We start from the raw sequence: 23,543 nt of genomic DNA on the forward strand, positions 1-23,543 counted from the left end.
ATACATACTGCTCAAAGAGCTTCATTAGTTCTTTTTCTTTGTTGAATATGTATCCACTGTTCAGGAAATTTACCATGAAATTTACTCTTGCATTTTATGATACAAATGTCCAAAAGTAAAAAATGGATGATAGCAGCCACTGCAAGAATTGAAAAGATTCAATTTTGTAATATCACAGCCCTACACTAGAGCATCTGTTATTTCATGAGTACAAACTGTAATCAGAAGTTGAACCATTGGAAGAGTTGCAAGCTAACAAGTGACTTTGATGTCTGATGTAAAAAATGGTTAACTTCCCATTTGCCTGAAAGAGAGCTGCATTTTAAAATAATGCAAAGCTAGGGTTAATCTTTAGGGTTTTGGCAAATCTGGAGATTGGTGGACTTTCAGAAGTGGGAGTGTTTTGATGGCCTTTTGGGCTGTATATTGTGGGTCACAGGAATTAAGTCTGCTGTTGAATGGCCGACTTCAAAGTCACTGGGAGTGAGGCACTGGCTGGCTCTTACCTGAACTTATCACCGATTGGCTGACTTTAAAAAGTATTGCCCTATTTTTCATTTTCTAACTTCATGAAGAGAGACTGTTGTTGAAGGCTGATGTCAGAGCATGTGTACACATTCAAAGTCGTTTCTACTTAATGGTGGTTGTCACAACTTAGAACTCTAGCCCCCAACAAAATATTTTTCTTCTCATTATTTGAATATGAAAAATAAGTACTTTTAATTCTCAGTCCCCTCTGCCGATCTTCCCTCAAAGATCAAACTACAAGGGGAAACCCCAAGAGATTGTCACGATCTTTCTTTGTGAAGGAATGACTTTCAGCTAATGTCATCTAAGTGATTTAAGCACCGTTTACTGTGACAGAAAACAAGGTCAGTCATATTTTAGTAATTTTTTGACAAAAGCTGAATAAAGGGCCCTTTTAGGGTGTCCTATCAAAGTTAGTACAGGACACAGAACAAAAATCATTAATACAGGACATGTTCAGTACATTTCGACACACTTGGCAGCCCTCACGACAACAGGTAATTGATAGAGACTTTTACAGCAAAAGTGGGGGTTTGTTTTAGTTTGGGGTTTTTTTTGACCCTGCATTTGAACACATCCAGTGACAAGGAACTTATATGTCCTAAATATGTACAAATTAGTTGACCATGCTTCTGCTGTAGGAAACCTGCTCTTCGTTACCCTGAAGCTTGGTTTTCACCCATTGATCCCAATTCTAACCTTTGGAGTCATACAGAACCAGTGTTATCCTTCTTCCACAACGGATTTTTCCCTAAATGTTTCCATTTAATTATCATGCTTCTTTCTGAGTTTTGTCTTATTAAGGTGAAATCTCCAGATACTCAACTTCATTTCCTTGTATTACCAGGCTAATAAGTCTGTCAAAAAAAAAAAAAAAAATGAGTTCAGTTTAAAATTACTGATTTTTGTTGGGCTGCCCATAATGATTAGACACTTCTATTTTCCATACTTACACACTGTTCCATTTATCATTTCAGCCAGCAGCTTACCTGGAATTGATATTTTAAGCCCTTATTTTGAAAAATATTACTTTATTTTTACCATTCTCATTAGTAGTTCCTTTCCACCTTCCCTCAGAGATAATAAGTGCCAGGAATTGTGTTTTATGTTTTTTTTTGTTAGTTTGTTTTTTATTTCTGTATAATCTAGACATGTAATTTTCTGGGCCATGAGCCCTGAGCTCTTACAACCTCTTCCTTTTACAATTTCTTAATACATCTTGTATTTCAGTTCCCTCCTAACAGCTTCTGTATCCTTTTCAACTGCAAGTTTGAAAATCTGGGATTCATTCTTACATAAGAACTGTTGCATTATGGAAGAAGCTATGTCTTCGTAGATACAGAGTGGCTGTCAATCATATTTAGCCCTTTATTTTAATACACTTTTAGTACTCCCATGATGAAAGGGAAAGGCCCATAGTGGCATCATATTTTGAACTTTAAAGTGAAACTATGTGTGATTCCGAGGGTTTTTTTCCAGAATTTCTTTATTAAAGTACTATTCAGTTTATTGACATTATGTTTGTAATGAAAGCCAAAAATCATAATATTTTCACTTCCTTATGTTGGGTTTCACACTCAAGATCTTACATTATTCATAATATCTAAATGTTGCAACTTGACCTTGCAGTAAAACCCAAGAAAATGTAGACAAGCAAATGATACCCACATTTTGTTGTTGATCAAGAATCATAGCATTTCACACACAACATTTTACTTTTTATACATGTTATTTTAACATACTTTTCATTTAGTTGGTAGTATTTAAGTCAAATATTTTTCCATGCTGATAGGTTAACAACTGGTTTTAGTTATGGGTGACATGTATTTTAGTATTCGTTATTGATGTTCAATAGCTACATAGTAAATAGAATTACCACAGCTGTTTAAAATGTAAAATGCTCAATTGGCAGATGGTACTTTAATGTAAAATTGAGCTTCTAGTGAAATAAGCTCCACGAATTCCTGATAACAGATTTGAAAGAAAAAAAAAATTAAGTGTGTTTGTAATTTAAATACTTGGGGAAATGTACTTGAGAAGATTTTAAAATGCAATCTTGAAATTCCCAAACATTCCCTATGTTTTTAGTCATAGTTTTGGCATAGATGTTTTGTGTTATAGTAGATCTTCTGACTTTAAACAAAAATTGCACATAAATCCTCCCTGTATATTCCAGTTACTCTTTTTGCTGCGTAACACACTCTGGCAAACTCTGTTGATCAGGAACTAGGAAAGAGCACAGAGAGGATAAATGTTCCTTGCGCCACAATATCTGGATCCTCAGCAGAGAAGACTTAGGGATGGCTGTGGCTTTGAACAGCTGGGATTGGAGATTTACTTCCAGGATAGCTGCTTCATTCACATTCTGGCACCTGGGCTGAGTCTGTTGACTGGATACAGCATGGCCCATCATGTGTAGTGGATTCACAGAGCGTGGTGGCTGGGTTCCTGAAGGGTGTCTCCCAAGAGACCCCCTAAGGAGTGAATGACAGAAGCAAATTCAGCAAAAGCTGCACAGCCTTTTCTGTCCTAGTCTCAGAAGTTATGACATATTGCTACTACAGAGTTCTTCTTCTTGGAAAAGAGTCAACTAAGGGTGGCCCGGGTCAGAGAGAGAACAGAGGGAATGGGTATCAAAAAACTTGTGGACATATTTTAAAACCACTGCAATGTATGCATAATATATGATCAGACCCCAGCACATTCACTTTATTAATCTTGGAATACCTAACCACATCTTTTTCACAAACCCTAAGTTGATACCCAATGATTCCTACCTCCTGGGGTGTGCACCTTTGTGTAATCCCTTCTTTGTGAGTGTGGGCAAAATCCTTGGCTTACTTCCAACTGGTAGAGTAAAGTGATGGAATGTCATTCCTGTAATTAAATTACATCATGTGAGGTACTATCCTAGCTGACTGGAGCTAAAGACTTGTGGGCTCAGTGAGGTATGCAGCCATGTTGGAGGAAGCCCACGTGGTGAAGAACTGGGATGGTCTGTATAACCCGAAGACAGCCATTTGCCTCCAGCCTGCAAAAAGTCAGGACTTGTAATCATATAGCCACAGAGAATTGGACTCTCCCAAGAACCCACATGAACTTGGAAGTGGATTCTTCCCCTGCCAAGCTTGCAGTTGAGAACACGGCTCATTTACCTTCACTGAAGCCTTGTGAGACCCCAAGGAGAGGACTAGTTATGCTCTGCCCAGATGCCTGACACCCAAAGCTATGAGATAATAAATGCGTGTTGCTCTAAGCTGCTTAGTTTGAGGCGATTTGCTACACAGTGACAGAGAACTAATGCAGTCTTATTGCAGGGTCCCATGTGTGCTGCGGTTTGAATCATACAGAGTGGCCATGTAATGTCCAAACTGAGATCCTTTGAATTTGAAAAGTTCACTAAAAGTAATGAAAATTTCTTAAATTTTGAAATTTTCCCAGTTGACACTTGGGTAACATGGGTTTGAACTGCCTAGGTCCACTTATATAAACATAGTTTTTTCAATACTTATATTGAAAAGTTTTTTGGAGATTTTCAACAATTTGAAAAAAATTTGCAGACAAACTGCATAGGCTAGAAATATCAAAAAAAATTAAGAATAAGGTAGATCATGAATGCATAAAATACATGTAGATAGTAGCCTATTTTATCATCTACTACCATAAAATCAACAATAGGCTATTAGTAGTCAAGTTTTGGGGGAATCAAAAATTATATGTGGGTTTTTGACTGTGCAGGGGTTCCACATACCTCAGGTCAACTGTATTGAACAATATATTGGTGCACCTATAAAATAGCTGACTGAGACTGATTTACAAAGTTGTTCACAGAGGTTCTAATATTCTAAAATCATATCAAAGATGACCAGTGAAGAATGAATGTTATACTGTGATATTGCCATGTTTTGTTTTGCTTTTTGTCAGTTCATTACAAAAACATTGTATTTCAGTTATATGTATCCCAATATGTGTGCATTTGACACCTGCATCTTCAATTGTGATTAGTATAGTATTTCCCCAGTTTGGCCACATTCATGATTTACTTGTGCTTTATAATCAATTCCAAGTCCATTTTTTTCCCCATAGGTCCTGTAGTAAAAACATTATTTTTACTATACTGCTGTGCTCCACAAAATTTTTATTTGTACTGTCCCAGATAAAACATATCTCCAATGTTGAGCTATTAACTATACTTACAATAGCCTGCACAGTAAAGTCAGATCTTTTACTTTGGTAGAACAAATTTCAACAGCTTTAATTTGATTCCATGAATCAGATGAAAAATGAAGTCAAACTTCTCCCTTAAATTAGCTGAGCTGCTTTTCTATTTGAAGTCTCGGGAGACATGTAATAAAGAGGTATCACTTATGCATTCTCTTCCTCATGGAGTGAATATATTAACAACCCTGTCTTTACTATTCATATATATGCAAACCCAAAAAAGCCCTAGTAAGTAAATAGGCAGGATTAGCTTAGAATCATCATTTATGTCAATAGAAAGTGATCCTTTATAGTCATGTTTGATAAACATACCACGTCTGCCCCTGCATGTATTTAGATGTTGTATTTGGACATAGTCTTCTTAAAATGCTGACACTTCTGTTGTGCATTTACATCTTCTGATTTTCATGTGATTAGTACAACCGTCATGGTAGTTGGTAAATACCACATTTTATTAAAATTCCAAATGCATCACCAACTTCCTTGAGAAGGGGAAATTGAGAACTTATTATTTTTAAATGTATATTTCTATTTTTTCATGCAATTGCTATGGATTTAATTACAGAACTGAAGGTATTAGTGTAAATAAAAAGTCAATAAATAGTTAAGACTATACCTGTAAAATGTATAGCATATTTTATGAAAACCTCACAGTATCTAGTGTGTTCACTGCTTTATGTTCCATAGCAGGGCTGCTCATAATTCATGTAGGTTTAGCTTATAATTTTTGGAATTTCCCTTTGACCCAGAGAATTGGTATCCTGACAGCTTCAGGCATCTCACAGGACTAGAAAGGGGTTCTGGGACAACTAACTAGCTGGTAAGACCAAGGGACCAGCAGGGGCTGATGAGTAGATTTCTTCTCCCACCATTGACACTTGAGACCAGAGGGAGGTAGCTGTCACTAGCTGCTTCTTACACAGCACATTTTATTTTATTAGCTGGCGCCCTGCATGCTGTCCTTGAAAGGGAGATAGTAGTTATTTGTTGCATCTGGAAAAGATCAAATAAAGGAATGGGCTATTGCTAGTCATCTTACAGTTTTAACCACGTGTTAAAGTGAGAACTGCATTCTCGGAACAAATGTCTCACACTCTGCAAGATTAGATTATGGCAGAAGCTGGAAATACAATATGGAGGTCGACTTAACCTATCTTGGCTTATCTTAATACAATTATTAAATAAAATCCTTTGTTAAAAGTGAGAAATTCAGGAAATTCTAAATCAAATGGGACAGTAGGACAAGTAAAATCCAGGACTGAAGCAGGCAAGCTGGGAAGGTTGTTTTTTTGAGGATTAAATGAGTTAATATATGAAGAACTATTAAGATTACACATGGCACACATAAATCAATCAATAAATGTAAGTTGAGTATAGATTATTATTATTTCAATCAACTTTCTAGAAGCTGAAAGGAGATATATACCATGTATTTAATAGTGTGTAATTTAATTATGGTTGGTTAGATATAAAACTTTGGTTATTAGATTATATTCCTTTTAATATTTTATAGTCATTCTGGAACCAGTTAAAACAAAGTTTTAGAGTGAGACAGAAATCATATTTTCTGAAGACACAGTATGAAACCTTTATAAATTATGCTGTATGGTACTTTTTATTTTGAGTGAAAATACCATCTCTGCCACATGCAGCTAAGATGGAGCGGTGGAAAAGAAATCTAATTTTTGCTGGCTATTATTTGTAAGAAGATTATAAAAATGATATTTGAATGCTAAAGATATAGGATAAATCCCATAAACTAATTTTTATTATTTTCTTCTGAACTAATGATAATAAAACTAAACACAACCTCTGTTAATATTTGAATGATAATTGTAACATAATAAAACATGTAAGCCGCCTTAGGATATTCATGAGTCTCATACTCACGAGTAAGGTTTTGTCATGAGTGATCCCAGGACTCTAACTCTTTGACCTGAGCTTAAATCTTTGCCTAGGGAATCTGGCCTTTGATGGAATTTCAACAGCTCATTGAACACGACTAAGGGAATAAGGGAATCAACTATCAGGAAAAGTTTTGAATTTATAGGGAGTCTCCTTTCTAAGGTCTAAATGTTTGAAGTCATGGAGAAGAATTTAAACCTAAAATGATCCATGTTTTTCATGGATTTCATTCTTGCTTAGTGTGATTTCAGCAAAATAGCTGTAGCCTGACAATTCCAAATGTAGGCTTGGATTCCAGCCATCTTACTAACTAGCCATGCAATGCTTAGTTGATGTCTGTGGCTCAAATTGTGTCATCTGGGAAGGAGAAATCACAGGACCTTTCTTGTGAATTAGATAATATGTACTTAAAGTACTTAGAAAAGTCTTGGCATGGGATAAGAGATCACCATCATTATAGTTTAAAACAGTGGTTCTCAAACAGTGGCTATTTTTGCCTGCCAGGGGACACTTCTCCTTGTCTGGAGATAATTGTGGTTGTCACAGCTTGGGGGAAGCTACTGGTATTTGGTGGGTAAGCCCAGGGATTCTGCTAAAATTCCTACAAGGCACAGGACAACCCCTCGCACAGTAAAGAATGATGCCCAAATATCACTAGTGCCAAGGTTGAGAGACACCAATTTAAGTTACTCTGTTGTTTAAAGAGCAACAGCCCTTTCTAAAATGTTGCAAAATAATGCTGGTTAATCCTAACTTAGGACTCTGTTTCTTATAAGCTTCTGTTAAGCAAACGATGAGTTACCAAGAATCAGAAAGTTCCATGAATATATAACTGTGAGGTTGGTAAAAGTTTCTGAAGGAGTAATAGAATAACTAAGGTGACAGGTGTGTCCCTACAACATAGAGTATGACGGTGAAATAGAAAACATTGGAGGCAAACTAATGGGAGCCTGGTCACCCCTTGGTGTGGGTTTATAACTTTTTAGTCAGTCTTAAGCTTTAAATGAGTGCTGGAAAAGTTATCCAAATAACATGTGAGTTTTTGAAAGTTATAAAAATCACTATTGCATTACCCAATAATTATAGATTGTCTTGAAAATGTACATGATTCCATCTTGATGCATCCCCATTTGTGAATTTAGTGAGGATTTGAGGCTAGAAAAATGCAGAGCATTGAATAATGCCAGTCATTAGAGCACTTATAACTTTCTGCCCTTATAATTTTTAAGTAAAATGTTCTTGCAGTGATGGCATTCTTGTAAGAAAGGGACTCCGTTATCCAATCAATTGCTGTGAATTCTTTAGAGAATTATAATTCCAAGAGAACTCTGGGAAACTGTTGGCAAGGCAATGACTTTTCCATGATGGTAAAACCTTAAGTGGTAGAGTAAAACTTCATTAGTTCAGGGAAAAAAAATTCCACATGGTATGTGGGGAAATGTGTTAATGACTATGCCAGGCACCAGAGGGAAAGAAAAAAGTGATCAGGAACGCATAAATCAAAATTCCTATCAGATATATGAACGTTTTAATAAACTTAGAAGCATAATAAGTCCATGGCTTGAATTGCTTATAAAAAGAGGTATCCCATCACCATAAGACAGAACACACAGAGCCACTGAAGTTATTAAGAGAGTTCTTTAATCTTACATTGTTCCTATGAACAATACTTTTAATGCCATCAAATATGAAAAGGTCCTTGGTTCTCACATTTAGGACAAGATTATTTCCTAACATATATTGTAGAAATCTCAGGGAATGCAGAGTCAGAATACTGAGTTCAAGTCCTTACCTCTACAGGACACATCTGATTCTTGAAAATCATGAGTTGAAAAGAAAAAGCAAAGGCTTTGACAGACACAAATTTGACTTCTTACACTTCTTTTTTGCTTTGGCATAGTTGTTCAAAGTTGCTGAGTTTCAGTTTCTTCACCTGTTAAATGGGGATGATAACTCATACACATAGTTTAAATAGTTAGCAAGGTGCTTCAAAGGTCTAATCACTTAATAAATATGATCTTTCCCTTCTGTGGAGAACATGTATGACATACTTTAGAAAAATAAATACTTTAAAATCAGTCTCTTAGCACATCTGATGGATTTAGGCATTTATGTTTATCTGTGGCAAATTGGAAAATGGTCATTTTAACATGTAATATCCACAGTGAAATAATCATGGACATAAAATATCATTAAATCAGGTACTTTTATGGAGATTTTTATTTGAAAGTTATTTCCATGACTTGACAGTTCTTGGTAGTGCAGCCGCTATCAATTGGTCTTTCCTCTCCCTTTCCCCTTCCCCTGGTCAGGGTAGGCTCGGTCAGGCCAACCCTCCCCAAAGTGCCTCCTTCCTCATGTCTTCTGCTCTGTTTCTAATTAAACACTGAGACGGCTCCCTTTGCTTACGGTTTTCAGCTTAGATTATCACTTGGACCTATCAACATACTGCTTTCTTGTAGATATTGAAGTGACATCATGTATCACTCCTAAATTAGAACTTTTTTGTGTTAAAGACTGCCTGGTTCATCCTTACTTCCTACATAGGTGTATAGTGCCCTATCTTTATTATGAAAATAACTCAATAAGCATGTGATGAACATGCAGATTATGCTCTAAATAATGTTTTTTTACCCAGATTCTACAGTTTTGGAATTTAGTTTATTACAGATTTCTGATTAAAATGTATCTGCTGTATCTGATACTCACACACACAGACACACATATATACACACATTTTAATTTGTTTTCTTCAGATGTCTCTACTAGAATGTGAGATCTTAAAAGCCAAGAAGGCATATCCTACATATCCATTCATATTTGTTTTCCCTTTAGCTACTGAATATCAAATTTAAAAAAATCTCTACTGAGTTAAATGAATGTTCTATAGAAGTCATTACATTTGGGTTTTGTAGTTTCCCTTTAATTGGAGCAATGTCACACATACATTCTTAACAGCAGACTGATTTCATTTGAAAAGAGGAAAAAAGAAAGCTAAGATATATGCAAAGCAAAATACCAAGTGCTTTGTACTTCTTATCAATATTGACTTGTTTTCTCATTCAATAGTACTTGATACAGATTCAAAGAATGATACTGTGTCCATGTAAGTGTTAATATAGTTTACCTGTTAAGGTCACATTTACAATAACCCATCAAAATATATCAAGCGATTGATAAAAACATTTTCCAAATAGAGTCTGAGTTTGTAGGTAATGGGATGAAAAGATACTTTTATATCTATTGGCAACAATTGTGTGCACTATAGCCATCTAATGAACTAATAATAGTTAATGAACAGTCAATGTCTGTATCTTTTATTTTATAATATATTTGGCAAAGCTAGTGCTTTTGGATCCTTTTGAATTAGAGAAACAATAAATAGACTCCTATGTCTAGAGAAATGTGGTTTGCAGCTTTGTTCTGATTTCTGTATCTAGTGCCAGGTATCCACCACCTGGGGTGGGGTGTTATTTTGGTAAAATAGATCTCATTACTTATTCTCAAAAGAATGCTCTATTTCAGAGCAATGCTATTGTTAATGGAACTTTGATTTTAGTGTCCAAATGTCAGGAATGTTCTTAAACACTCTCTTATCCTTCCCATCAACTTAGATCAGACAGACATAACATATGTGAGAAGTTATCTAAATTTTTCAGCAATAAAACTGAGATGATGAAAGCTTTGCTTCCCCTTAGGTATCATCCAGTATTGGTAACCAAGTTGTTTTCATTCTTTCTTTTTTATTGTTTAAGGCTGGAGCACATTACTTGTGATACTTGCCAGAGTTTCCTAGCATCACTGTTTGAGACTCACCATATGTGTCTGTGATCTTTGCCCAGTAGGTACCTTGGCTTCATGCCAGTTTGGCACTTAGTACTATTATAATTTTGATTGTTTCCCTTGCTTCTGATTTTATCCATGCTGTCATCATGAAGCCCCTTAAACAGTCATTTTTAGGACTAAAGGGACTCATGAGAAAACCTGTTGTAACTGAACCCTTCTCCCCCAATGACTTCCCACTTGAGAGTATTGACGCGGTTAGTCTACCTAGTTTTGAGTTGACTGGTCTCTGGAATACAAACCCCTCCCCATTCTGTTTTTGAGAGTCCTTTGTTTAGGATTAGGCAGTGCACACCTCTGTAATTTACTGTTGCCATTTTATAGAGAGGCAATAGGAGTGGGGATAGAGAGTATGTGACTTCAGTCTACTGTTTTTCATGTGGACTAGTCAAGATATCAGAACTGTATTGTAAGATCCTCCTGTTCTCTGAGTTAAATTTAATGTTCTTGGTTCAGTTCAGCATCTCCTCGATCATACCTTCACTCCAGAAGGTTTGAAAAATATGCATAAACACAATAACCAATAGAAAAAATTTCAATTTAGAATTCTGGTAAACATGGAGGACTAAGCTCATATGAGAAATGCCTTTCCCTCCCCTCGAACGCTGATATCAAGGACTAAATACTACCAAGAGCTCCCAAGAGGGTACCGATCTTGATAGCCAGAGGCTGGGCTTTAATCATGGGTAGGTATATCTAAACTGGTAGCCATCTGAGGACAGGGAGCTAATTTAGCTAAGGTATGAACCTCTGGGTCTGCAAAGGTGGTTGCATGTATGGAAGATGGAAAAGGTTCACCTGAGTCAGCAAGAAATTAAATCCCTGGAAGAAAACTGAAGCCAAGTTCCATTGTGCATAGTTTGAATTCCAGATTCGTAGTATACTCATTGTGTCCCAAGCTAAGATCTTAACAAAAAGATAAATCCAAAGCTATCAAACCAAACTGATTGGAAATCCTGGCAGAGGAGCAAAAAATGAAACAATTCTTTGGGGGTGATCCAATAACCAGAAAAATATTCCCATGGGAAAGACCAAACCAGATAAAAACACAAACAAAAACACAACCCTTCACCAAAGATAAGCTTAAAGAAGCAAATTATGAACCACACAAGGAAGTACTGTATATATGAAACAGAGCTTTGTTAAAAATACAAATAGAAATTGAAAGAGACATAACTATAGCAGAGGGTTTCTGCTGTCATGCTGCTTTTGGAAGATTACATAGATAAATATTTATACAAACATTCACATTATCATATTCTAGTTGTCCATTTCCCTTTCACAAATAATTAAAAGGCTGTACTTTAGAATATTAATGAAAATATGATTTTGATTGTATATGTGTATATATGAAGATTACATAGCCATTAACATCATAGTTTCAAAGACTTGCAATCAATATTAAATGAAGAGGGCAGAATAAAAAGTACAGACAGGAAGATAATTTATTTTCTCCCTGAAAGAAAATGTATTAAAATATTTATAGCATTAGAATAATGTGTGCATCTTCTGTATTTCCCAAGACATCTATAATAAGGGACAAGATTAGAATGATAGGACAGTATGAGAGAACCTTAAAACTTTGGAAATTACACATAATTTGATATTTCTGGAGTGAAAGATGAGTGTAGAAAGTGGGCTGGCTATATTTGAGACTGGAAGGGTAACAAGAAGGGAGTCTCATCAAGAGAAATTGAATGTGTCATTTTAAGAAACAACTTCTCTGCTAGGGCTATGGGGAATCTCTAAGAATTTTAAGCTTAGAAGTATTGATCAGATATGTATTTTCAAAAATTCCTCAGGCTACACAGTGTAGATTTGTGCATGCATAATTAAAAAGGAAACCAGACTACTGTAGTAATAATAGCTAACATTTACTGGGTGCCTACTATGTGCCAGAGACCATGTGTTGAGCACTTTATATATTCTAGTTCATTTAATATTTGTAACAGCTTTGTCAAGTAGGAACTTTGATCATCACACTCTTACAAGGAAACAGAGGTTACAGAACTTGCCAAGGTTAGTAATTGGTGGAGCCAGGCTCCCATCCCAGGTAATCCAAAACCACACTGCACCACAGTGGTGCCTTCTCAAGACAAACAAGCAGAGAAAAGTCAATAGAACAAAGAGAGACAACGAATGGGTCCAAGATGTTAATTAACATCTGTGGTTGACACACTGGCTTTGAGGTAGGTGGTTAAGGAGATAAGAGGGTCAGGAACAATTCAGGAAATATAGGTAAATGCAAATGTTTTTGAATAAAACTTAGAAGTTGCTTAAATTCACTGGAGAAAATAGGAAATATAATTCCTTTTAATTGCAGTGAATTTTTGTATCTTCTTATGTTTGAATGATTAAATGCAGTGAAAAAGAAATAGCTTAGTTCTATGATGCAATGCTGCAATGATACTAAGATAGAGTACAGAGCCTATATTGAGCTTTGTGATTTTTAACAAGTGATTCCTTTACTGTCGATGAAGCCCATGTTTGCTAACCTGATTTGGGGAGAGCTACATTACCTACCACAGGGGTTTGCTCTATCTATTCTCATTTCACCTAGAGCTTTTTTGGTTTGCAATAACAGGGGTACATATTGAGAATTTTCATAACACATATTGAGAATTCAATCACAGGAAAGATGTATACTAATACTAACTGTTCAAATTTAGAATTTGAAGCTGTCCAAATTTATAAATTTTAAAGCTTCATGATTAAATATCACACTATACTTTTCAGCAAACACACATCTAGTTCACTCTCTTTAATTCAGGAGATTAAACATTAGGTATTTGTTCCTTACTGTTGCTGATGGTTTTGTTATTTATAGGAATTGTAGTTTAGGTTTTTGAGATTATGGTATTTTTCCATATGGAATGCATTAAAATAAAATTGTGTCAAGTATTTTCATATTTGTAAGTTTTTTTCTGTAAAAGACAAAAAGTATATTACTATGGTGAATTGATTGGGATCTGAAATTTTTTGAAGACCTTTCCCATTAAGCAGTAAAGTTTATTTCTAAGTGTTGATTTTCTTAGTACTGCAGGATTATACAATATTTGACTTATTTTAGAGGTCATAGGCTCCAAAAAGACTTCAAGTTACTTGTTAAAACATTTTCAAGTTTGGAACAACTGACTCTGTTTTAAAGGTTACCATGCTGAATTAGTGTTGTTCAAATTGAGTCCTTTTAAATTCTTTCAAATGCTATCTTCCCTGTTACAGAATTAAAATAGGAGAGAGAAAAAATGGTATAGAGACTGCTGCATCCTATATGCTGCATCCTATATGCTGCATTACAACTGTGGTGGAAAAAGTAACAGTAGAGCTCTGCTGAAAACAACATAGCCAGGAGATGTAGCTCTACGAATATATACCTATACAATAGTCCCATCCAGAAAATAATAATTTGATTTTTTTTTTTTTGTGTGTGTGTGTGTGTGTGTGTGTGTGCGTGCACGCTTTAGAGAGTTTTAAAGGTGACCAGTAATTGCATGACTTGACTTCAGCAGTTGAGAGCATGTTCTCCAAGTTGACCATCCTTGGTGAAAGCTGTGAAAGGTGAAAGATCCCCTCATCCTCTTTGTCCTTTCTAGAACTGTTTCCCTAAGGAGACATGTGCTCTTTCCCCTATTCTTTGCCTTTTTCGGTCCTTAACTGCTCTATTTCTTTTACTAGCGTAAGTCTCACCACTCTCACAAGTAAGGATGGTGTGTTTATTCTGAGTGTTAAATTCTAAGTGTATTTATACCATGTTTTACAATTTTTGTATCCTTTCCTCTGGTTGTGCAACCGTGTGTGCACATCAGCCTCTGCTGACTTCTGTTCGCTGCGGCAGGCAGTAGGCTGACAGGCTTCCCTGGCCATGAACACGCAGCTGCACAAGGTGATTCTTGATGAGTATGTCTATTCAGCTGCTGGCTGCTGAACCACCTCTTTAAAGTTTTAGAATGAGTGGATGGAGGTAACTGTGCTTGTGAAATGAGGGGAGGCAGGGAGGTGCTCGGTTCCCGCACCATCTTCTGAACCACCTTCTCACCCAGGATAACTCCTCAGGGTTTAAGGATTTGTGTAGAGGGTTCAGTTTGAATGAAGTTAGCCTTTGAGATTCATTTTGTAAGTCATGTGTCTCTTAAGCAACTCAATCCCATTTCCGTGCTTATCTTGTAAGTACCACCTTACTGACAGCGTACTGCCTTACCAAGTGATCTGTGACAACTCTAGTATAGACCCTTCTATATATTCTTCTTTATTCCACCTTGCAGACTGCCCCAAAATATTTTTAAGTGGAGCTTACCGTCCGCAGGTATAAAGTCAAGTGAGTTCAGCGCTGGACAAACCTATTGAAAGGCAAGGCTGTGGCTGGGCACAGAGCCCCCCACCCCGGACCGCGCGCCCGCCTCCTCCCGTTCGGACCCGTCCCTTGCCCGGGCGCCCCTGCCCGGGTGGGAAGCCGGGACCGGGCGCGCGCAGAGGGAGGCGTCCGGAGCGCAGCAGGCGCCCACCTGGACGGCTCCCGCCCCCGCCCCCTGCCCCCGCCCGGGCCGCGGGGCGTCCGCCGCAGGTGCCCGCGCCGCCGCAGTGCGCAGAGCCCGCGCCTCCCGTCGCCGCGCAGCCCCGGGCCCGCCATGGGGAGCGTGCCGTCCGCCGTGAAGCACTGCCTCAGCCCCCAGCAGCTGCTCCGGGAGCACCTCTGGATCGGGGACGCGGCGGCAGGGGCGGCCGACCCCGCGCAGGTACTGCCTCGCGGCCCCGGGCGGCCCCCCTGCGCGCACTGCCCGCCGGCCTCTGCCCGGTTCCGCCAGCCCCGCACCCCAGGGCCCGTGCTGCGGCAGCCCCGGCGGGGTAGGCCTCGCCCCTTGAAAGCTTTCCCATCGCCTCTGCCGGGAACGTGTAGACCCGCCCCTACAGGTCAGACCCAGCACAGTCCCCACCGGGGCTGTTTGCAGGTCGCCGGCAGGAAACTGTCCCCTCTCTGTTTTCCCTTCGGAAGGGATGCATTATGTAATGTAATTTGTGTCGGTGGGCGCGCCTCCAAGATAGTGCCCTTCTTTTCAGTGCCCTCCCTGTACCGTGTAACAAAGACCACAGATCTGTCAGAATGGGAGACAGGAAAAGCACCGAAGCCGACAGGGAAGGCTAAGAAACCAGGGCAGATGAAATTATCTGTCCTATCATTAATTATCCCTAATGTGTTTATGCTCCAGCGCACTTGAGCACGCTTGAAAAATGTCTAAATAACACGATTTCAGACCAAAATGTATTCCCATGTGATTTCTGACCGCCCATTTTAATAGGCAACTTAATAGTATCCACATACTTGTGATTTTAATGCACTCTCAACCAGAAATGGCAAGTAAACTAGGAAAAACCCTAATATAAAGAAAGGTACTTTTCCCTTAAGAGCTTAAAATTTACAATTTTACAGATATAGTAACAGTGATAATTGCTACGTGAATGTTAAAAGATTGAAAAAGGAAGGGACACTATGAGGATTTAGCCATTTTTTCTTTTATTTTGATGGATGCAGAAATGTTTATTCCTGACTCATCCTGTGAATAAAATATGTTAATTATAATATTTTAGTCGATGATAATTTTACTATGTGGCTTGAAATCAGCTATTCCAATGTTAGTTATCTATTTTCCTATACATTTAGCTTAATCTCAGTTCAGTTTATCAGTATGTGAAATTGTAGCATTCGTTCTGCAAATGAATTCAGCTGTTTGTGGATTCTTTCAAAGAAACATTTTTCCTCATTACTTAAAAGGTGGCATGGTCATCTGACTCAAAGCCTGCTGCTGACAGGGCGAGAGAGGAAGTTAATTCTTTGCCTTCACATATCTGTTTAATTTTACTACATTCTAATTTGATCTATTATAACTTTTCTCCCAACTTTTATATTCAGTCTATTATGTAGTCAAAGATCCTTACTTTTACTCCCTAAATTTAATACTTTTTTCTGATATTTTCACTGCATTAAAATTGTATTTCTCATGCCAGCCCCTTGTCCAGATTTTGTGGGGTTGGAGGACGGCGGTACAGGCAAGGCTGCTATGTGAGGATGTCTATTTTTCCCATTGAAAAGGTAGAAACAGGGTAATTGAAAACGACTAGGATGACTGATGAAGCAATGTGGGGAATAGGATTTTGGACATCAGCCTCATAAGACTTTTTGCTCCTTTTTGAGAAGAAACTTCTCTATTGTTTTATCCCCCAACTGCCTGGCCTGGGAAACTTCTGTTCCTTCCTCAAACACAGCTTAAATTTCACTCTTTCTATCAATTCTGTTCTCCCTGCAGCATTAATACCCCATTTCTTGGCTTATGGCATTTTATGCATAATTCTCTTTTAGTCCCAATCTTGTTCAATTGTAATTTTTATGTCTGTCCTATTTGAACTCACAGCAGCATTGACACCTGGCACTTGACTCTTTTAAATTGATCTCCTTTCTTTGCTTCTATTTAACAGTATCCTTATTGCTCAAAGCGCTGCCTCTCTGGTTCCTTAGTGTGGAACCAGACTGGCGTAGTGGCCAATGTCTGTCTGGTCAATGTTTAGGTTCCTAATGACTTCTTACGCACACTCACAGCTTCAGCGAGTTCCAGATTTATACTCCCATCCTGCTCTTAAACTCTAGTCCTCACATTCAGGTGCTTACTTGACATCATCACTTGGATATCTCAAAAGTAATTCAAACTCCACATTTCCAAAATTGGATTCATGTTCTCTGCTTACAACCCCAGACCTTCTTCAATATTTCCTACTGCGGGGAATATCATCAAAATTAATTCAGTTCTACAAGTCACAGACCAAGAGCTCCTTGTTTCCATTTCCCCACATCCAATATTTTACTGCATCCTACAGTTTTTCTTGAACTTCTCTCAAACCCATCTATTTTTCCAACTATACTGCTACTATCAGTTTTTAAATGATAGAGATACTATCATTATCTCTCAAGTGGACCACTGGACGATTGCATTCCTTTCTCAACCCACTGTCTATAGCTAGTTCTGTTTCAAATAAGATCATGCTCTTCTCCTATTTCACAGCCTTCTATGAATTCCCACTGCTTGTAGGAATGAATACCAAAACTTTTAATGTGTTCTCTGAAGCATCAAATGGTTCTTCCATTGCATCTCTCTGCAATATCAACCTAAGTGGTTCTTTTTCTTGCCACAGTGGCCGCCTTCGATTTCTCTCTGTTTCCTCTGGAAACGCAATCTTTGTTTTCTTCTCTGCTAGGAAGGTTCTTTTCAGCTAATTAACTTCTATTCCAACCTTCAGATCTCAACTCAGATGTTGCTTTTTCATAAAATCTTTCCCAGACTCTCAAGGCAAGGGGCAATTGTTATATATTGCACAATGCACAATTTATTATATAAAATATTAATTACATATTTATTTTTGTGATTATTCAATGTTTAATTCTCTACCAGAGTCTAAGCATCATAAAAGTAAAGAAAAAAATCCGCCACAGGATTCTCGGCAGCTCTGTGAATGCCAGGTTAGTTTTTGATGGCCAGTAAATATTGTTGTATTGCTGTATGAATAAATGAATGGATGTTTACCCTTCTAAGCCATAAAAATCTCATGCTTATGGGCACTGTGAAATTGTTCTCAGCACTTTTCAAGGTTCAAAACAGCGATTGGTGCACTGTTGTACAATGAAAATATTTGTTAAATGAAGGCTAATGTGAGAAGAATAATACATGGTGTCAATAGAGTTTGGTGTTAGTGTTCGAAAATGGATTTTATTACTTTTTGTGTTTTACCTTTTCATAGAATCTAGTCAAGCTTTGATGGGGAGAAAAGTTGAACATGGATTCTGAAGGGACAGCACAGTGCTTAAACAATTGTTTATTGTTAAATCTGGCATAAAGAAGCATGGGCAGGAACCCTGTGATTTGAAATAATTTGGTTGCTGTCAGGACAGACAGAATGCTGTATTTTGAAAGACCCCTGTGCTAGACAATAGAAGATTGGAAATCAAGACCTTTTTCTGCTACCAGTGGATTCTGTGATTCTGTGCAGGCAATATCCTGGCTAGATATTAAATTTTCAGTTTACACATTACAGATACTGTATCCTGATAAATTATTAGGATAAAATAAATATTGGGTGTGTCTATGTGTATTTACACATTTGAAGTTTAATGATTTATTATCAAATGTTAAATGGGTGAATGTGACTGAAAGGCTTACTCTGCCAGAGCACCAGTGATTAAATTCTTTGAGTCTCTAATTTTTTGCTAACGACATTGGTTTTATAGAAGATTACCTTAATAGACCGAGAGGTTAAAATTGTTCATTGTATAGAGCAAGCTATCTGTCAGGGCCTGTTTTATTTTCTATATTTGTCTCTGTTAAAATGGATATAACAACACTGGCTTAAATCAGTAATGTTTTAAAGTTTTGATTAAATTAAAGATCTCTAGCAAAGCAATCCCATTTTGATTTGCAAAGCAGTAGCTAAATTTCTTTATATATGAATACCCTGTTGCAACGATAAAATTTCCTCAGACCTAAATTCTAACACAAGCGATGTTTTCAATGTATTAGATTTATAAAAGAAAAATTGTAGATTATGTGAGATTAAAATCATAGTTATTTCACATTATTCTTGATCCTCTAAGTTAAATTTGCTGTCAGGAAAAAAGTTATTATTCCAAGTGAAGTATTTGGTGTTAAAGGGTCTCTGGAATTTAACCCAAATGTATTATATTTCCACTTAAATTTAATCAAAGAATAATGTGACTATATACTTCTTAGTTTGCAAGTATGCAGCTGTTAGTACATCTACTAAATACCTTAGGATGACTTGGGGGAATTTTCAGGAAGGAATGAAAATACAATCCCACTGTTTGTTTTCTATATGCCTCAGGTGTTCTTTTTTTTTTCTCCCTTTTCCTCCTTTTAACACTTTTTTTCTCCTTCGATGGCTTTCTTTGAACTTACATATTTTTATTATTTGTTTTCCTCCTGCATTAGTGTGCTAGCTGTATATTATTTTTACCTTTAGTTTTGCTACCTATAAGATATCAACACAAACTTGACTTACTAAAATATTATACAAATTAGTAGTTCTGACTTATTAAAAATGCAAATATAATGCCTTAACCCTATTTACTGATTTCTGCCTTTAAATTGTTAAATACATTTATTATATATATGGCATATTTGTAATATATTTTTACAGTCAGAATACGTTCATATTTATGTATTTTTTCTTTTCTTTGCTCTTTATTTCTTCATTTCTATTCTTCCACCTGCAATTACTTTCCTTCAACTATAAGTATTTGCTTTACTATTTTCTTTAGTAAAAATCTGCTGATGATTTCATCCAGTGTTTTATTTGTTTAAAGTTACAATTATTTTAATTCACACACATCTACATATATGTAATGTGCATAAATATAAATTAATTTAATACTTAGTCCATAGGCACACACCTGATCATCTACATTTGCCCTCTTACAGCACTAAACTATGTTTTCTACCTTTATCTTGCATCTACCTACCACTTCAGCATTTTATTAAAAATAAAAATAATAATAATAATAAAGGGAGAAATGTGGGATCCACATATAAATCAAGTATAAAAATCAAACGAATATTCATATTTGACCTGATTGTTTATAGTTCATAATGCGTGATCAAAACCGAAAGTTTTTGTGATGACTGCCCTTGCACTGTTCACCATGTAAGAATTTATTCACTATGTAAGAATTCGTTCACTAAGAACTTGTTATGCTTCAGAAGATTGGAGATTGACGAGAATTAGGCTTGAGATGGATTAATGATTGTGCATTGAGCATTGACCCCCCTATACAGAATTTTATTGTTGTTAACAACCATTTGACCAATAAATATGAGAGATGCCCTCTCAAAAAAAAAATTCAATCATACAACAAAGTTGAAAGAACTTCACAGTGAACACCCATGTATTCACCACCTAGTCCTACCATTAACATTTTACTAGACTTGCTTTATCTCATATCTATCCATCTATCCATTACTCTATTCATTCAACCAGTCATTTTCCTTTTTGATGCATCCCAAAGTAAACTGCAGACATCAATACTCTTCCCCCTAAAAAAGTCATCAAAATATCATTATTAGAGATTAATGGTGTACATTCTTTTCATTCAAGGTAAAATTTACATATGATGAAATGTACAAATCTTAAGTCTACTTTTGCTTTCATTTTAGAAAGTCATACTTGTGTGATCAAATGCCTGTAAAGACATAGAACTTCATCATTTCCTAAGCAAGTTCCCTCAGGCCTCCTTCCACATCAATTCCTGTCCCAAATCCCCCATAGGCAACCAATTGTTCTAAGTTTATTTCATAAAAGTTTAGCAAGTGGAATTATAAAACATGTGCTTTTGTGTGAGGGTTATTTCACTCATCATAATGTTTTCTATATTCACCCATGTTATTACATAGAATTGATTTCTTTGTATTGTTGAATATATTCCATTGTATGACTACAAAAAAAAAAGATAAGAGAATAGAAATTCAGGCATATTTGAATTGTTCCAATGGCCAGTGGCTGGTAGATGGTAGAGACTCCTGGAGTCCAAGTCACAGCCTCCTTCTACCTGCTCTCGGAAACTAGATGCTGCTTCCTGTTGTAACAGCAGAAGGGCTTCAAGCTCCTGCACTAACCAAACTCATTTTCTTTCTTCAGGAAGACCAGCAAATAAATTTTCTATTGCATGGCGAGGGAGCCATTTTGCTGCAAGCTTTTACTTTCTTATTGAATAAAGGGAAAAAATAAAATTATCATCTAACAAAAATATATATATATAAATTAATTTTATTATGCTTGTAAAAAATTAAAATAATTGACAGCAATACAAAATGCAGATTTCTTAACAGATACAGTGGAAATGAGAGACAGTGAAATCAGCTATTAGTCGTCCTTTTTGTTCTTTGATGATAATATATCTTTCACTTTCTTATGGTTTTTAACAATATGGCTATTATGTGTCTGGTCTTAATTTTCTTTGTATATGCTAATGGTTCAATGTACTTCTTGGATCTGTGGCTTGATATTTGTTGGCTTTCATATGTTTTGGAAATTTTTCAATCATATCTCAAGTATTGCTTCTGTTTCTTATTAAATCCCTCCAATTGGGCATATAGCTTGAAGAATCTCAGAACTTGCCCTGTTCCCCATTTATTAGTTACTCTCATTTTTGTAGTCTTTTCTCTCTATGCTAAGTCTGAATAGTTTCCTCTCACCTATATTCCATATCACCAATTCCCTCTTCAACTTTGTCTAATTTGCTGTTAAGCAAATTGAATTCTTAATTTTATTTGTGTTTTTGAATAAATGTATTTCTGTTGGATTTTAAAACCACTTTTCAGTGCTATTCCATAATTCTCCATCTTGTCATAAATTCTTGAATGGGTTTATCAGAGTTATTTTAAGTTCCATGTCTTATACCTCCAATATTCTGATCTCTAATGGGTCTGTTTCATGTATCTTCCCTCATGGAGTGCCTGCTAATTTTTTAGTTTGTTTGGTGTCAAAAATAACAGAAGTAAAATCAGTGAGCCACTGAAGTAGTAATTAGCAGAAGTTTATTGTGCACACATCGAACAGTTTGTGAACTCTGAGCACTTACCAAAACATGGCATGAAGTTTAGGAGTATATTGTTATAGAGCAGCTAATATAGTAAGAAAGCAGTAACTTTATTCTTCACAGTGATAGGTTATAATATGGAAATTTTCTTAAATGCTAGAGAATTGGTTAGTCATTTCCTCATGTCAATTTTAGAAAGCAGTTTAAATTTTCCTTTTGATTTCCAGAGGCATAAGCAAGAAATGACCCAATTCAAGTTAGTGTTGCAAAATAAGCTAAGTTAAGCTGTGTGTGTATGACCAAACTGGTTTTGTCTGTTCAGGTATTTTCAAGGCTGGTCTTTATTAGTTTTTGATTTTCAGGTCTCTAGTAAGGTTTCAAATGTCTCCCCTCCTAGAACGCTTACTCATTTTTGAGTTTATGTCAAGCATATAGTATGACAAATTATAGATATAATTTGAGGTTCTATGTGGTACTATACTTCTATAGAAAGGATTACCTTTTTTTCCCTATCCTTCACCCACACCTTTGGCAACCACCAATCTGTTCTCTGTATCTGTGAGTTTGTTTTTAGATTCCATATGTAAGATCCTACAGTATTTGTCTTTCTCTGACTTATTTCACTTAACATAATGCCCTCAAGGTCCATCCATCTTGTTACAAATGACAAGGTTTTCTTTCTTTTTTATGGCTGAGTAATATTCTACTAAGTATGTGTATCACAAATTCTTTATCTATTCATCTGCTAGTGAACACTCAGGTTGATTTCATGTCTTGTCTATTGTAAATGATGCTGCGATGAATATGGACGTGCCATATCTTTTTAAGATAGTGATTTCCTTTCCTTCACATAAACAGTCAGAAGTAGAATTGCTTGATCATATGGTAGTTCTATTTTTAATTTTTTGAGGGTATTCTGTACTGTTTTCCATGGTGCCTGTACCAATTTACATTCCCATTAACAATGGGTTCTCTTTTCTCCACATCTTCACCAATGCTCATTATTTCTTGTCTTTGTTTTGTAACAGCCATTCCTATAGGCATGGAGTGCAGAAAGGATTAAATTTTGCTTCTGGAAGATGCTACGTGTTAAGTATAGCTTACTGTAAGCCAGTCAGATGCTTAGCTAATTTGAGGCTGGGCCTGCTTCATTTGTGAGGGCTTGTTTTCTTCTCTTCACCCTTTTATTTTGTAGCTCTTCAGGGGTTCTAACTAAAAGACCTAAGGTGTTTACCAAGGTATCGCTTTCTTATTGGGACTAGAACTCAGTATTTCCCCCTTTGCTTGTAAGGCTTCTGGAAGCTCTGGTTGATCTTCTCAGCTGCTGATAGGGTTTTGGCAAATGCCTCCAGAGGAGAAGTCTTGCTGAATGTTGGTTTCCCTAGTTCCTATTTCTTCCGCGTGGTATATTGGCCCTGAAGTACTCACTACCTTGGCAATTCTCTAAGCCTATCAC

At 36.6% G+C, this 23,543-nt stretch overlaps 1 protein-coding gene across 12 annotated transcripts in view; it reads left to right on the forward strand.

Annotated features, from left to right (window-relative positions):
* The window catches only part of HMGCLL1 (3-hydroxy-3-methylglutaryl-CoA lyase like 1), a 310,746-nt gene that overhangs the window by 99,682 nt on the left and 187,521 nt on the right, over nt 1-23,543 (forward strand). For 3 of the 12 annotated variants that reach the window (XR_012126035.1, XR_012126036.1, XM_073224134.1), the window contains exon 1: nt 14,929-15,230. The exons of 3 other annotated variants lie outside the window; for them this stretch is intronic. Coding sequence is in view for 6 of the 9 variants with exons in the window: in XM_073224134.1 (XP_073080235.1) it covers nt 15,123-15,230 (108 nt within the window). In the remaining 3 variants the exon portion in view is untranslated. Of the gene's footprint in view, nt 1-14,925; nt 15,231-23,543 lie in introns of those variants that run through there. 6 more of the 12 variants (XR_012126034.1, XM_073224132.1, XM_073224133.1 and 3 more) reach the window with 6 other exon arrangements.

The sequence above is a fragment of the Manis javanica genome, chromosome 16, assembly GCF_040802235.1.
Source record: "Manis javanica isolate MJ-LG chromosome 16, MJ_LKY, whole genome shotgun sequence".
Taxonomy (NCBI): Eukaryota; Metazoa; Chordata; class Mammalia; order Pholidota; family Manidae; genus Manis; species Manis javanica.